This window comes from Cherax quadricarinatus, chromosome 44 (genome assembly GCF_038502225.1).
Source record: "Cherax quadricarinatus isolate ZL_2023a chromosome 44, ASM3850222v1, whole genome shotgun sequence".
Taxonomy (NCBI): Eukaryota; Metazoa; Arthropoda; class Malacostraca; order Decapoda; family Parastacidae; genus Cherax; species Cherax quadricarinatus.
In genome coordinates this window covers 23,862,897-23,878,161 of record NC_091335.1, presented here as the reverse complement: position 1 = coordinate 23,878,161, position 15,265 = coordinate 23,862,897, and the positions used below count along the sequence as shown (strand labels likewise).

Sequence of the window (15,265 nt, the reverse complement as noted above, 5' to 3'; positions counted from 1 at the left end):
GCTGCTGCTGGGGTGCAGAGCTCCTGAGCAGAGACTTCAGCAGCCTTCTCCCGAGCCCTGTACCCCAGCAGCAGCTCCGCTCGAAGTCTCTGCTCAGGAGCTCTGCACCCCAGCAGCAGCTCCTCTCGAATCTCTGCTCAGGAGCTCTGCACCCCAGCAGCAGCTCCGCTCGAATCTCCTGATCATGCTCTTCCTTGGGCTTTTATGGTGGTCCAAGCACCCTCCACAACCACGTGTACGACCTGACGCCTAGGTCTGACGCAGTCAAGAACAAAAGACCTCAGACGTGGGCGTGGCTACAGACGTTTGCCAAGGCAAGGTGTGACCATATAATTAGTTAAATTAGGTCTCCCCAGAGACCTCACAAGCCCAGCTGAACTACATCACAAGGCCTCGGTCAGATAACAAAAAGCTTCAATGGCTGGTCATCATCTGACTAAGACCCGCGTCAGGAAACATTTGCCCTGTTTCCTGGCAAACCTTACCTAACCTAACATATTTATAGTTGGGTGAATGTTGTTGTAGTCAGCTGGCCCAGTGGTTAACGCACTGGCCTGGAGTTTTATGACTCGCTCGCCATGGGTTCTAACCCCCCACCCGTACCCTAGTTTGTTTGCAATAGTGACAACCTGTTTGATCAGGACCTGATCACCGAGAGGCCGCGGGAGCGTTGACCCCCGGGACAACCTCCAGGTAAACTCCAAGTAAGATAATGGGGGAGGTAGGGAGGGGGAAGCGGAACGGAAGGAGATAGATAGGGGAGGGGGGGAGGGAGGAAGGTGAGGGAGGGAGAGAGGAGGGGGAAGGGAAGGAAAGGGAGGGAGAGAGGAGGGGGAAGGGAAGGAAAGGGATGGAACGAGGGAGGGAGGGAGGTGAGGAGGGATAAAGTTTTAATCCCGCTTGTGTGTTGTTGGGGATTAGTACGTGAGGATTTATCGCGGTTTTGAGGATTTCCGATAGTGGTGGGATGATTCAGTGGTTTCTTGGCCTCTCCATTGCTGCTGCTGCTGCTGTTGTTGTTCATTCTGCCGGTGCTGCTGTTGATATTGCTGCTGCTGCTACTACTGCTACTAGTATACTGCTACTACTACTACTACTATTACTACTACTACTATTACTACTACTACTATTACTACTACTACTATTACTACTACTACTATAGGATAGGATAGGATAGGACTCACAGGTAAGTACCCACGAGGGGCGAGGGGCAAGTGGGGACAGTGCGAAGAATAGACGGTGAGAGGAATGTCTTGAGTCGAAGAGAGAAGAGTCAGGACTAGACCCAACTGCTAAGCCACAATAACGATAACAAAAGACGATGTAGATACAACAGGAGCTCTGCAGGCACTGACTGCAACTTGCTGGACGAAAAATTGCTGCATCTTGATGTTGATTGGCGGCTGGCAGGAGCTGGAGGAGTGGTCAAGGGAGGCAAGCTTCTTGATTGGTCAGGTGTCTTTTATATGTGTGTCTGGAGTTACTTCGTTTCTTTCGTGAAGGAGGCATTCCTTATGTTGTGCAGTTTTTGGATGGAAACGATCTGTAGTCTTGTAATCTTAGGTCGAAATGCTGGGTTGGCTAGTAACTGGTCAAAGGTCATCTGGAGAGTAGTGATGGAGCAGTGGGATCCTTTACGGTTTGTAAACTTGACTCTACTGTCGATTATTTTCTTGTACAAAGTGTCGACATCCATGTTAGGTTCTTGGTCAGGAGTCGTATAAAAAGTTATATCTTTCCAGTGCAGGTATTGATCTTGATGTTGGTCTTCTATATTAATACGTCGAGAGATAGCTGGAGAGGTTTTTGTTGGTGGTTGCCGCATTGAAGGTTCTTTCAATGTTGGTGTCTCCGCTAGAGAGTGTGTAGAAGACTGTGGGAGAATCGTGGCTTCTGATTGGTCCATATGAGTAGTGGTGGGTGGAGGTGAAGGAGGTACGCCGCCACGACGAGCCAATCGACGAGCAGGAGGCGATCGACGAATAGGAGGCCTTGTTGGAGTGACGTCACTAGGTGTTGGTGGTGTTGGAGCTGCTGATGCAGAAGTGTTGATTAGATCCTTGGTAAATTTGAGTATTTCTTCCGAAGGTGGAGATGCTGGGAATATAAATGATGGCATATTATTTAGTGCAAATAACTCGTTGATGGTAGAGTTAAAAGATCCAGGTACAGCCATATTCTGCATGTGAGCGTATAGTAGACAGTAGTGGATCTTGGTTACGTCACAAGCTGGAGGAGTGATAATGGTGGAGGCTGGCTGAGTAGTAGCTTGAAGTAATTTCGTAGTATTAGCTTGGATCTTTGCAATTGCTGCATACGTTGGTGTGTTGCTAGTAGGTTTTTTCTTTGCTGCTTCTTGTGTTTTCTTCACAATATCCTTACGTGTAGGACATTTTGCTGCCAGTGTATGGTGGTCGTTACTTTTACAGTTTAAGCACGATGGTTGTGGTGGAGTAGCAATGGTGCAGGAACTGAAGGTGTGTCCCTCACTACCACATGTAGTGCAGAACTTCTTCTCTTTTACAGGACATGCTTTGGTGGTGTGATGGTAAGAATAACAGTTCCAGCAGTGTTGGATGTACTGATATCTTTCTGCTTCGATGTAAGTTGGACTGATGAAGTAGTAATAAACAGCAAGACCTTCGTTCAGAGCAGTGGCAGCCATGTTAACGTCAGTGAAGGTGACCTTGAGCATGGACGATGCATTCGGGATTTTTGTGAACGAGCTGGAAAAACGTAATGAAAGAAGAGTAGACGAGAGAAACCAGAACGCCTCGTATACAACGAAATTGTGTTGGCCACAGAATATGTAGTCAGTGGGGAGGGGGGCCATATGTAAGTACTAGGCTAGAGGAATCTGCGTATGTGGAAGAGTATGCTGGTACCGACACACCGGCAATTATTCTAATATGAGAAGGAAGGGGAAGTGTTACTTTAACAAGAACTGCAGGTGCTTGTACCCAGAGAGGTACGAACCTTCGCTGCGGTGCAGGGAATGTTATTAACGTAGTTGCCCTGACTACCACATGACAGGAACGCAACGCTGCTGAGAAAGCGGAGCTATGGTGAATACAAAGCAACATTTCTTTGAGAGGGCAATAAGCACAACCCTTTCAAAGAAGGGAACAAAAAGGGTATAGAAAAAGGTGCGTGACAGTGGGACAAGCGCAAGCCAGTCGTGCACACAACAGGGTCGAACAGATGACAGAGATAGCCCAACAAGATGGCACCAGTGGTACACTTCCAGTGGTACTTTATCACATGTACTTGACCAGTGGTACTTTACCAGTGGTACAAACAACACACACACTAAACCATAACATTAGAGTAAATCCTCCTTCCTATTTACAAACATTAGGAGTTTAAAATAGAAAGTTAGTGATATTAGTTGGCTCCTCACAGGAGCAAATACAGTGGACCCCCGCATAACGATTACCTCCGAATGCGACCAATTATGTAAGTGTAATTATGTAAGTGCGTGTGTACGTGTATGTTTGGGGGTCTGAAATGGACTAATCTACTTCACAATATTCCTAATGGGAACAAATTCGGTCAGTACTGGCACCTGAACATACTTCTGGAGTGAAAAATATCGTTAACCGGGGGTCCACTTTATCCTTGTCGAAAGCTGATAAATCACAGCGTTGTACTAGACATTGGTCCCGGGAAGGCACGTCATCTCAGGCAGGTGCACACCAGAAAGCTAGTTGGGGACTTTGTAAAAAGTTTGTTTTGATACTACAATTAATAGAACCTACTAAGAATTAAAATACACTGGATTTAATCTTCACGGACAACGAGGAAGTAGAAATGCAACCAACACAAACTACAAACAATTAGGAACTAGTCAGACGTTACCATCACAAACCACAAGAAACTAGGAACTAGGCAGAGACGTTACCATCACAAACACAATATACTCTTAAACAAAACATCACAGAAGTACAAACGAATATAAATTCTAGAGCGGGATACTCCAGTAAAAATGTCCAGCTTAAGTTCGACATTCAGAGAACTGACTGGAACAAAATGTACAAAGAATTCTCAGACATCCTGGGAAAAATAACAAAAAGGCACAATACCGTGACTGGAACAATACACAAATAACCCGCACATAGAAGACAGGAGCTTACGACGACGTTTCTGTCCGACTTGGACCATTTAGTGTGACTTTGTAAATGGTCCAAGTCGGACCGAAACGTCGTCGTAAGCTCCTGTCTTCTATGTGCGGGTTATTTGTGTATCGTGGGAAATAAGTCATGAGCACTAAACCCTCACCGGTGTCTGGGAAAGCTGGAAACACAAGCACACAAAGTTTGCATTAATTATGTATTAATAAGAAAGTTACCCCTTGAGGGAGGTTCCTTGACGCCGAATAACTAAAACTTGTGATAGCAACGCTCTTCTTGCCGAATAAGGCAAGCGAAAATTTGTGTATGCAATAATTTCGCAAAAAATCATTCTAAACCTAACGAAAAAAATATGTTTCATTGTTTGTTATTAAATTATTGTAAACGTTTCTAAAATATATATAGTTGGATTAGGCTAAATTAAATTGCGCTTGTTGTAATAAGGTTAGATAAGTTTTCTAAGGTTCCTTTGGTACAAAATTATTAATTTTTACATTAACATAAATGAAAAAAATATGTATCTTTAAACGTATAAGAAAGGACTTAATTTTAAATGAATTCTTGCTAATTGACCAATTTTACCTATTCGGCACTATATATATATATATATATATATATATATATATATATATATATATATATATATATATATATATATATATATATATATATATATATATATATATAATGTCGAATAGGCAGAACTTGCGATCTTGGCTTAAATAGCAACGCTCATCTTGCCATATAGGACAAGTGAAAATTTGTGTATGCAATAATTTCGCCAAAATCATTCTGAACCTAACGAAAAAAATATATTTGAGTGTGTTTGTTTAGTACTAAATTATTGTAAACGTATTTAAAATATATTTAGTTGGGTTAGGCTAAAATAAATTGCTCTTGTTATAATAAGGTTAGGTAAGTTTTCTAAGATTCTTTTGATGCAAAATTAATTTTTTTTACATTAACATTAATGAAAAAAATATATCTTTAAACGTATAATAGAAAATTTCAGAAAGGACTTAATTTTAAATGAGCTCTTGCTAATTGACCAGTTTTACATATTCGGCACGACATATTTATCTATATATATATATATATATATATATATATATATATATATATATATATATATATATATATATATATATATATATATATATTTATTTAATGCTTATACATAAGTGTGTGTATAAGTATATACACGTGTAAAGTTGTAATCATTCTCACTGTATGTTAATGTTAACAATATAACGTGTGTCCCTCCTATATGTGCCCAGCCCAGGTTAGTAATATCTACTGTCACATACCACTACATATATGCAGGTTGTATCGTGTCCATTGTGAGCATGATGCAGGCATATATGTCTGTTGGTAATTTTGTGTATTCATCTATTCATCAACGTAGCAGCAGCCCATTGTTGATGTAATATATCCATTTTTTATATTATGAAAATAATATAACAAATTGTAGTCTGTTAAAATGTACATGTATAGCCAGATATTATGACTTTAGACTTCTCTGCGCTTCCCCTCTCTTTTACATCTGTCTCCTGTGTATAATTTATCATGTCTCCGCTCTGGGATGATAGAGATATCTTCATAAAAATTTCATGTCTGGTGTGTACGTGATGGGTCATCCTGAGAGATGGTAATTCCCAAGTGACAGTAACAGCAGCTCTGCTGGAAGGTAAACCTTTGATGTTGTCGTAGCTGATGATCCCTTACTGGAATACTTGACCATATCCTTATTGTCTTACTGAAGTCTGCCAGCTTAGACTGACACTACTGAAGTCTGCCAGCTTAGACTGACACTACTGAAGTCTGCCAGCTTAGACTGACACTACTGAAGTCTGCCAGCCCAGACTGACACTACTGAAGTCTGCCAGCTTAGACTGACACTACTGAAGTCTGCCAGCCCAGACTGACACTACTGAAGTCTGCCAGCTTAGACTGACACTACTGAAGTCTGCCAGCTCAGACTGACACTACTGAAGTCTGCCAGCCCAGACTGACACTACTGAAGTCTGCCAGCTTAGACTGACACTACTGAAGTCTGCCAGCTTAGACTGACACTACTGAAGTCTGCCAGCTTAGACTGACACTACTGAAGTCTGCCAGCTCAGACTGACACTACTGAAGTCTGCCAGCTTAGACTGACACTACTGAAGTCTGCCAGCTTAGACTGACACTACTGAAGTCTGCCAGCTCAGACTGACACTACTGAAGTCTGCCAGCTTAGACTGACACTACTGAAGTCTGCCAGCTTAGACTGACACTACTGAAGTCTGCCAGCTTAGACTGACACTACTGAAGTCTGCCAGCTCAGACTGACACTACTGAAGTCTGCCAGCTTAGACTGACACTACTGAAGTCTGCCAGCTCAGACTGACACTACTGAAGTCTGCCAGCTTAGACTGACACTACTGAAGTCTGCCAGCCCAGACTGACACTACTGAAGTCTGCCAGCTTAGACTGACACTACTGAAGTCTGCCAGCCCAGACTGACACTACTGAAGTCTGCCAGCTTAGACTGACACTACTGAAGTCTGCCAGCTTAGACTGACACTACTGAAGTCTGCCAGCTTAGACTGACACTACTGAAGTCTGCCAGCTCAGACTGACACTACTGAAGTCTGCCAGCTTAGACTGACACTACTGAAGTCTGCCAGCTCAGACTGACACTACTGAAGTCTGCCAGCTTAGACTGACACTACTGAAGTCTGCCAGCTTAGACTGACACTACTGAAGTCTGCCAGCTCAGACTGACACTACTGAAGTCTGCCAGCTTAGACTGACACTACTGAAGTCTGCCAGCTCAGACTGACACTACTGAAGTCTGCCAGCCCAGACTGACACTACTGAAGTCTGCCAGCTTAGACTGACACTACTGAAGTCTGCCAGCTTAGACTGACACTACTGAAGTCTGCCAGCTTAGACTGACACTACTGAAGTCTGCCAGCTCAGACTGACACTACTGAAGTCTGCCAGCTTAGACTGACACTACTGAAGTCTGCCAGCTTAGACTGACACTACTGAAGTCTGCCAGCTCAGACTGACACTACTGAAGTCTGCCAGCTTAGACTGACACTACTGAAGTCTGCCAGCTTAGACTGACACTACTGAAGTCTGCCAGCTTAGACTGACACTACTGAAGTCTGCCAGCTCAGACTGACACTACTGAAGTCTGCCAGCTTAGACTGACACTACTGAAGTCTGCCAGCTCAGACTGACACTACTGAAGTCTGCCAGCTTAGACTGACACTACTGAAGTCTGCCAGCCCAGACTGACACTACTGAAGTCTGCCAGCTTAGACTGACACTACTGAAGTCTGCCAGCCAAGACTGACACTACTGAAGTCTGCCAGCTTAGACTGACACTACTGAAGTCTGCCAGCTTAGACTGACACTACTGAAGTCTGCCAGCTTAGACTGACACTACTGAAGTCTGCCAGCTCAGACTGACACTACTGAAGTCTGCCAGCTTAGACTGACACTACTGAAGTCTGCCAGCTCAGACTGACACTACTGAAGTCTGCCAGCTTAGACTGACACTACTGAAGTCTGCCAGCTCAGACTGACACTACTGAAGTCTGCCAGCTTAGACTGACACTACTGAAGTCTGCCAGCCCAGACTGACACTACTGAAGTCTGCCAGCTTAGACTGACACTACTGAAGTCTGCCAGCTTAGACTGACACTACTGAAGTCTGCCAGCTCAGACTGACACTACTGAAGTCTGCCAGCTCAGACTGACACTACTGAAGTCTGCCAGCTTAGACTGACACTACTGAAGTCTGCCAGCTTAGACTGACACTACTGAAGTCTGCCAGCTCAGACTGACACTACTGAAGTCTGCCAGCTCAGGCTGACACTACTGAAGTCTGCCAGCTCAGACTGACACTACTGAAGTCTGCCAGCTCAGACTGACACTACTGAAGTCTGCCAGCTCAGACTGACACTACTGAAGTCTGCCAGCTCAGACTGACACTACTGAAGTCTGCCAGCTTAGACTGACACTACTGAAGTCTGCCAGCTTAGACTGACACTACTGAAGTCTGCCAGCTTAGACTGACACTACTGAAGTCTGCCAGCTCAGACTGACACTACTGAAGTCTGCCAGCTTAGACTGACACTACTGAAGTCTGCCAGCTCAGACTGACACTACTGAAGTCTGCCAGCTCAGACTGACACTACTGAAGTCTGCCAGCTTAGACTGACACTACTGAAGTCTGCCAGCTCAGACTGACACTACTGAAGTCTGCCAGCTTAGACTGACACTACTGAAGTCTGCCAGCTCAGGCTGACACTACTGAAGTCTGCCAGCCCAGGCTGACACTACTGAAGTCTGCCAGCTCAGACTGACACTACTGAAGTCTGCCAGCTCAGGCTGACACTACTGAAGTCTGCCAGCTCAGGCTGACACTACTGAAGTCTGCCAGCTCAGACTGACACTACTGAAGTCTGCCAGCTCAGGCTGACACTACTGAAGTCTGCCAGCTCAGGCTGACACTACTGAAGTCTGCCAGCTCAGGCTGACACTACTGAAGTCTGCCAACTCAGACTGACACTACTGAAGTCTGCCAGCTCAGGCTGACACTACTGAAGTCTGCCAGCTCAGGCTGACACTACTGAAGTCTGCCAGCTCAGACTGACACTACTGAAGTCTGCCAGCTCAGGCTGACACTACTGAAGTCTGCCAGCTCAGACTGACACTACTGAAGTCTGCCAGCTCAGGCTGACACTACTGAAGTCTGCCAGCTCAGGCTGACACTACTGAAGTCTGCCAGCTCAGGCTGACACATTTTAACACTACGTATGTAACCCATCCTGTGTGATGGAATATAACAGGGAAACAGAACTTTTGTTCCACAGTGTAACTGTTCTTTAGACTGATATACCAACATTCTCACCCTTGTCTCCTCCCTTACAGGTATGCCAACATTCTCACCCTTGTCTCCTCCCTTACAAGTATGCCAACATTCTCACCCTTGTCTCCTTTTCTCATAGGTATACTTCGACAACAGGACGCTGTTCGCCAACGTCACGTCTACACGTCCCAACTTCAACGTCAGTGGTCTGGACGCTGGTACCAGCTATCAGATCAAGGTGTATGTCACTCATGGTCCTGTCACCTCCCAGCCCATAGTGGTCTCTGCTTACACCTCTAGACCCTCCAGCCCGGGTTAGTACGTACACACTCATACATGCATACACATACATGCACATACATTCATACGTACACATACATGCAGAACAACCACTCTGAAAAACTAGTGAAATTCCAAGAATTTTCGTGATTTTTCACATCAGTTCCTTGATAATGTGAAAAATCATGAAATTTCACTATTTTTTTCACAGTGGTTGTTTTGCATATTGGGATATCACCTGTTTACCGTGATCTAATTGCATACATATACATATATACACATACCTGGAGGGGGGAGCGGGGGGTCAACGCCCCGCGACCTGATCCGTAACATACAAATATGTGCAGACACATACTCATGGGGCCAGGAGCTAGGACTCGACCCCTTCAACCTCAACTAGGTGAGTACTCAAAACAACCACTGTGAAAAATAGTGAACTTACATACAAACATTCATTCAATAAATAACCGCTTAATTGTCAATAATAAATGATATAAATGATTAAAGGCAAGGAAGAAAATGTTTAGTGCAGAGTATTGCAAGGTGACGCAGCACAGTGTGGTCGCTGATACAGGTTAGGTTAGGTAAGGTAACGTTAGGTAAGGTTAGGTTACTTTCACAAGCTAACACCAGAGTCACCATCGCTTCTACCACTTCAATAAAGGATCTAACCAGGACAAAACCCAAGCACCACGAACCAGTCAATGCAGGAGTTTACACTATACCCTGTGGAGGCTGTGACAAGATCTACGTAGGTGAAACAGCAAGAAACCTCGACACCCGCCTCAATGAACACATATACGCATGTAGGAACGACAACTTAAACAACGCCTGTGTACAACACCGAAATTCCACCAATCATCTTATGAAATTCAGAGACGCCCAATTAGTGATAAAAGAAACTAATTTCCGCACACGCAAGTGCCTTGAATCAGCACTGATCGCTGTTTCGAATACAATTAAACAAAACAACGGCAGCTTCACCATCTCCGAAGTCTTAGCAAGAATCCTCCTGAAAACTGTAAACCCTGCCATCACATAGTCTCTCCTGTTATACTACACAAAGCACAGAGAGTGAACACTGAAACAAGCTGCCTCATTCCAGTTTATATTTGTCCAACCTATTTTTATGTTACCCAAGTAATAGCTTTTATATCCTTTTACTCATGTACGAATTAATTGCTCTACCATATTGTATTACTTTTGTCACTACCACTACTACTACTACTACTACCACTAGTGAACATCGAAATGGTACCTCACTAGTATTCACCTCACTCTGAGCCTTTATATACCCTCTGTGTCCATGTATTGTTTGTAATGGCTTGATAAAGCTCCTGGAGAGCGAAACGTTGCCACAATAAATGTCACATTAGTTGCACTTGTGTCCTTTTACTTTACATACAAGGTTAGGTTAGGTTAGGTAAGGTAACGTTAGGTAAGGTTAGGTTAGGTAAGGTAACGTTAGGTAAGGTTAGGTTAGGTTGGGTAAGGTAACGTTAGGTAAGGTAACGTTAGGTAAGGTTAGGTTAGGTTAGGTAAGGTAACGTTAGGTAAGGTTAGGTTAGGTAAGGTAACGTTAGGTAAGGTTAGGTTAGGTTAGGTAAGGTAACGTTAGGTAAGGTTAGGTTAGGTAAGGTAACGTTAGGTAAGGTTAGGTTAGGTTGGGTAAGGTAACGTTAGGTAAGGTAACGTTAGGTAAGGTTAGGTTATGTAAGGTAACGTTAGGTAAGGTTAGGTTAGGTTAGGTAAGGTAACGTTAGGTTAGGTTAAGTAAGGTTAAATTAGGTTAGGCAAGGTTAGGTTAGAGTAGGTTAGATTAGGTTAGGTTTGTCAGGAAACAGGAAAAGTGAGATGACAGTGCAGTAAGTCAGTGTGTAGTAAGTGGACCAGCACTTTAAGGGGAATTAATCTCTCCCTTGCCCCCATTCTTACCCCTCACTTTTTCCCCTCACCGCCAACTTGCAACTTCTTCCCTCCCCCCCTGCCAAATACCAGTCATACCACCTCACAGTCTGCTGGACCTAATATCCACTCCTCCCCTCTCAACCATCCACTCCACTCCTGTCACCCAGCTAGCACACAACCCTTTCCGTCCCTTCTTCCCTTCCATCACCCCTTCCCTTCCATTCCCCTTACCTTCTATCACCCCTTTCCTTCTATCACCCCTACCCTTCCATCACCCCCTCCCCTTCACTAAGACACACAAACCAATCAAGTCATCAGACTCACTAAGCAAAACAGTACCACAAACATCCACACCACACCACTACAGTCTCTACCTCTCTACTTCTCTCTCTACCTCTCTACTTCTCTCTCTACCTCTCTCTCTCTACCTCTCTCTCTCTACCTCTCTCTCTCTACCTCTCTCTCTCTACCTCTCTCTCTACCTCTCTCTCTACCTCTCTCTACACCTCTCTACCTCTCTCTCTCTACCTCTCTACCTCTCTCTACCTCTCTCTACCTCTCTCTACCTCTCTCTACCTCTCTCTCTCTACCTCTCTACCTCTCTCTCTCTACCTCTCTACCTCTCTCTCTCTCTACCTCTCTCTCTCTACCTCTCTCTGTCTACCTCTCTACCTCTCTCTACCTCTCTACCTCTCTCTACCTCTCTCTCTCTCTCTCTCTCTCTCTCTCTCTCTGCCTCTCTACCTCCCTCCCTTGTGCACAGGCCGCACCACCCTGCAGGCAGCACACACAGGCCGCACCACCCTGCAGGCAGCACACACAGGTCGCACCACCCTGCAGGCAGCACACACAGGCCGCACCACCCTGCAGGCAGCACACACAGGCCGCACCACCCTGCAGGCAGCACACACAGGTCGCACCACCCTGCAGGCAGCACACACAGGTCGCAGCACACACAGGTCGCACCACCCTGCAGGCAGCACACACAGGTCGCACCACCCTGCAGGCAGCACACACAGGTCGCACCACCCTGCAGGCAGCACACACAGGTCGCACCACCCTGCAGGCAGCACACACAGGCCGCACCACCCTGCAGGCAGCACACACAGGCCGCACCGCCCGGCAGGCAGCACACACAGGTCGCACCACCCTGCAGGCAGCACACACAGGCCGCACCACCCTGCAGGCAGCACACACAGGCCGCACCACCCGGCAGGCAGCACACACAGGTCGCACCACCCGGCAGGCAGCACACACAGGCCGCACCACCCTGCAGGCAGCACACACAGGCCGCACCACCCGGCAGGCAGCACACACAGGTCGCACCACCCGGCAGGCAGCACACACAGGCCGCACCACCCTGCAGGCAGCACACACAGGCCGCACCACCCGGCAGGCAGCACACACAGGTCGCACCACCCGGCAGGCAGCACACACAGGCCGCACCACCCGGCAGGCAGCACACACAGGCCGCACCACCCGGCAGGCAGCACACACAGGCCGCACCACCCTGCAGGCAGCACACACAGGCCGCACCACCCGGCAGGCAGCACACACAGGCCGCACCACCCGGCAGGCAGCACACACAGGCCGCACCACCCTGCAGGCAGCACACACAGGCCGCACCACCCTGCAGGCAGCACACACAGGCCGCACCACCCGGCAGGCAGCACACACAGGCCGCACCACCCTGCAGACAGCACACACAGGCCGCACCACCCGGCAGGCAGCACACACAGGCCGCACCACCCGGCAGGCAGCACACACAGGCCGCACCACCCTGCAGACAGCACACACAGGCCGCACCACCCGGCAGGCAGCACACACAGGCCGCACCACCCGGCAGGCAGCACACACAGGCCGCACCACCCTGCAGACAGCACACACAGGCCGCACCACCCGGCAGGCAGCACACACAGGCCGCACCACCCGGCAGGCAGCACACACAGGCCGCACCACCCTGCAGACAGCACACACAGGCCGCACCACCCGGCAGGCAGCACACACAGGCCGCACCACCCGGCAGGCAGCACACACAGGCCGCACCACCCGGCAGGCAGCACACACAGGCCGCACCACCCGGCAGGCAGCACACACAGGTCGCACCACCCTGCAGGCAGCATACACAAGCCGCACCACCCTGCAGGCAGCACACAGCAGGGGAGACCAGACACTGTTGGACGGGTATAAATGGTCCAGAAAACCGACAATTGGTAATTGGCACACTTGTGCAGCATTTGCGAATCTTTTGAATTCTGGGAATAAAGATTCCCAAATGTGTCATTGATCACATTATTGGGCCTCCATCACCCTCGTCACTCCCCCATCACCCACCCCATCACCCTCTACATCACCATCCCCCATCAACCTCCACATCCCAATCCACAGCACCCTCCCTCATCACCCTCTCATCACCCCATCATCCCCATCCATCACCCTCCCCATCACCCTCCCCATCATCCTCCCCATCACCCTCCCCATCACTCTCCCCATCACTCTCCCCATCACCCTCCCCCATATAATGTGTAGGAAATAATACTCCAACGATGGATATATTCGTGGCGTAAATCACAAGAGCAGAAACACTGAGATTGTTAACATGTAACAATAACAGTAAAATAGCAACAACAGAATAATAGTGTGTTAACTACTGTTTAAGATGTGCTTTAGGCTTTACTACTGCCAGACAAATCAAAAAGTTATTTAAGTAGGTGGCCCAGTGGCCTGGTGGCTAAAGCTCCCACTTCACACATGGAGGGCCCGGGTTCGATTCCCGGCGGGTGGAAACATTCGACACGTTTCCTTACACCTGTTGTCCTGTTCACCTAGCAGCAAATAGGTACCTGGGTGTTAGTCGACTGGTGTGGGTCGCATCCTGGGGGACAAGATTAAGGACCCCAATGGAAATAAGTTACAGTCCTCGATGACGCACTGACTTTCTTGGGTTATCCTGGGTGGCTAACCCTCCGGGGTTAAAAATCCGAACGAAATCTTATCTTAAGTTCGGTTTTCTTCTCTGAGAAGCGAGTTTGCGCTGCCCTCACAACTAAACTGTTTAGTCAACTCTAACACGGTTGATCTCAGCATGAGCTTTTCAATATTCTTCCTTGAGTACTGCAAGAGTGTTCTGTCTCTGCAACAGTAACTGCAAGAGTGTTTTGTCTCTGCAACAGTAACTGCAAGAGTGTTCTGTCTCTGCAACAGTAACTGCAAGAGTGTTTTGTCTCTGCAACAGTAACTGCAAGAGTGTTTTGTCTCTGCAACAGTAACTGCAAGAGTGTTTTGTCTCTGCAACAGTAACTGCAAGAGTGTTTTGTCTCTGCAACAGTAACTGCAAGAGTGTTCTGTCTCTGCAACAGTAACTGCAAGAGTGTTTTGTCTCTGCAACAGTAACTGCAAGAGTGTTCTGTCTCTGCAACAGTAACTGCAAGAGTGTTCTGTCTCTGCAACAGTAACTGCAAGAGTGTTCTGTCTCTGCAACAGTAACTGCAAGAGTGTTCTGTCTCTGCAACAGTAACTGCAAGAGTGTTCTGTCTCTGCAACAGTAACTGCAAGAGTGTTCTGTCTCTGCAACAGTAACTGCAAGAGTGTTCTGTCTCTGCAACAGTAACTGCAAGAGTGTTCTGTCTCTGCAACAGTAACTGCAAGAGTGTTCTGTCTCTGCAACAGTAACTGCAAGAGTGTTCTGTCTCTGCAACAGTAACTGCAAGAGTGTTCTGTCTCTGCAACAGTAACTGCAAGAGTGTTCTGTCTCTGCAACAGTAACTGCAAGAGTGTTCTGTCTCTGCAACAGTAACTGCAAGAGTGTTCTGTCTCTGCAACAGTAACTGCAAGAGTGTTCTGTCTCTGCAACAGTAACTGCAAGAGTGTTCTGTCTCTGCAACAGTAACTGCAAGAGTGTTCTGTCTCTGCAACAGTAACTGCAAGAGTGTTCTGTCTCTGCAACAGTAACTGCAAGAGTGTTCTGTCTCTGCAACAGTAACTGCAAGAGTGTTCTGTCTCTGCAACAGTAACTGCAAGAGTGTTCTGTCTCTGCAACAGTAACTGCAAGAGTGTTCTGTCTCTGCAACAGTAACTGCAA

At 47.0% G+C, this 15,265-nt stretch overlaps 1 protein-coding gene across 1 annotated transcript in view; it reads left to right on the top strand.

Moving 5' to 3' along the window:
* LOC128697404 (uncharacterized) overlaps positions 1-15,265 on the top strand; it is a 924,312-nt gene that overhangs the window by 816,001 nt on the left and 93,046 nt on the right. The window contains exon 12 of the mRNA XM_070094201.1: positions 9,137-9,311. Within this exon, the coding sequence (XP_069950302.1) occupies positions 9,137-9,311 (175 nt within the window). The remainder of the gene's footprint in view (positions 1-9,136; positions 9,312-15,265) is intronic.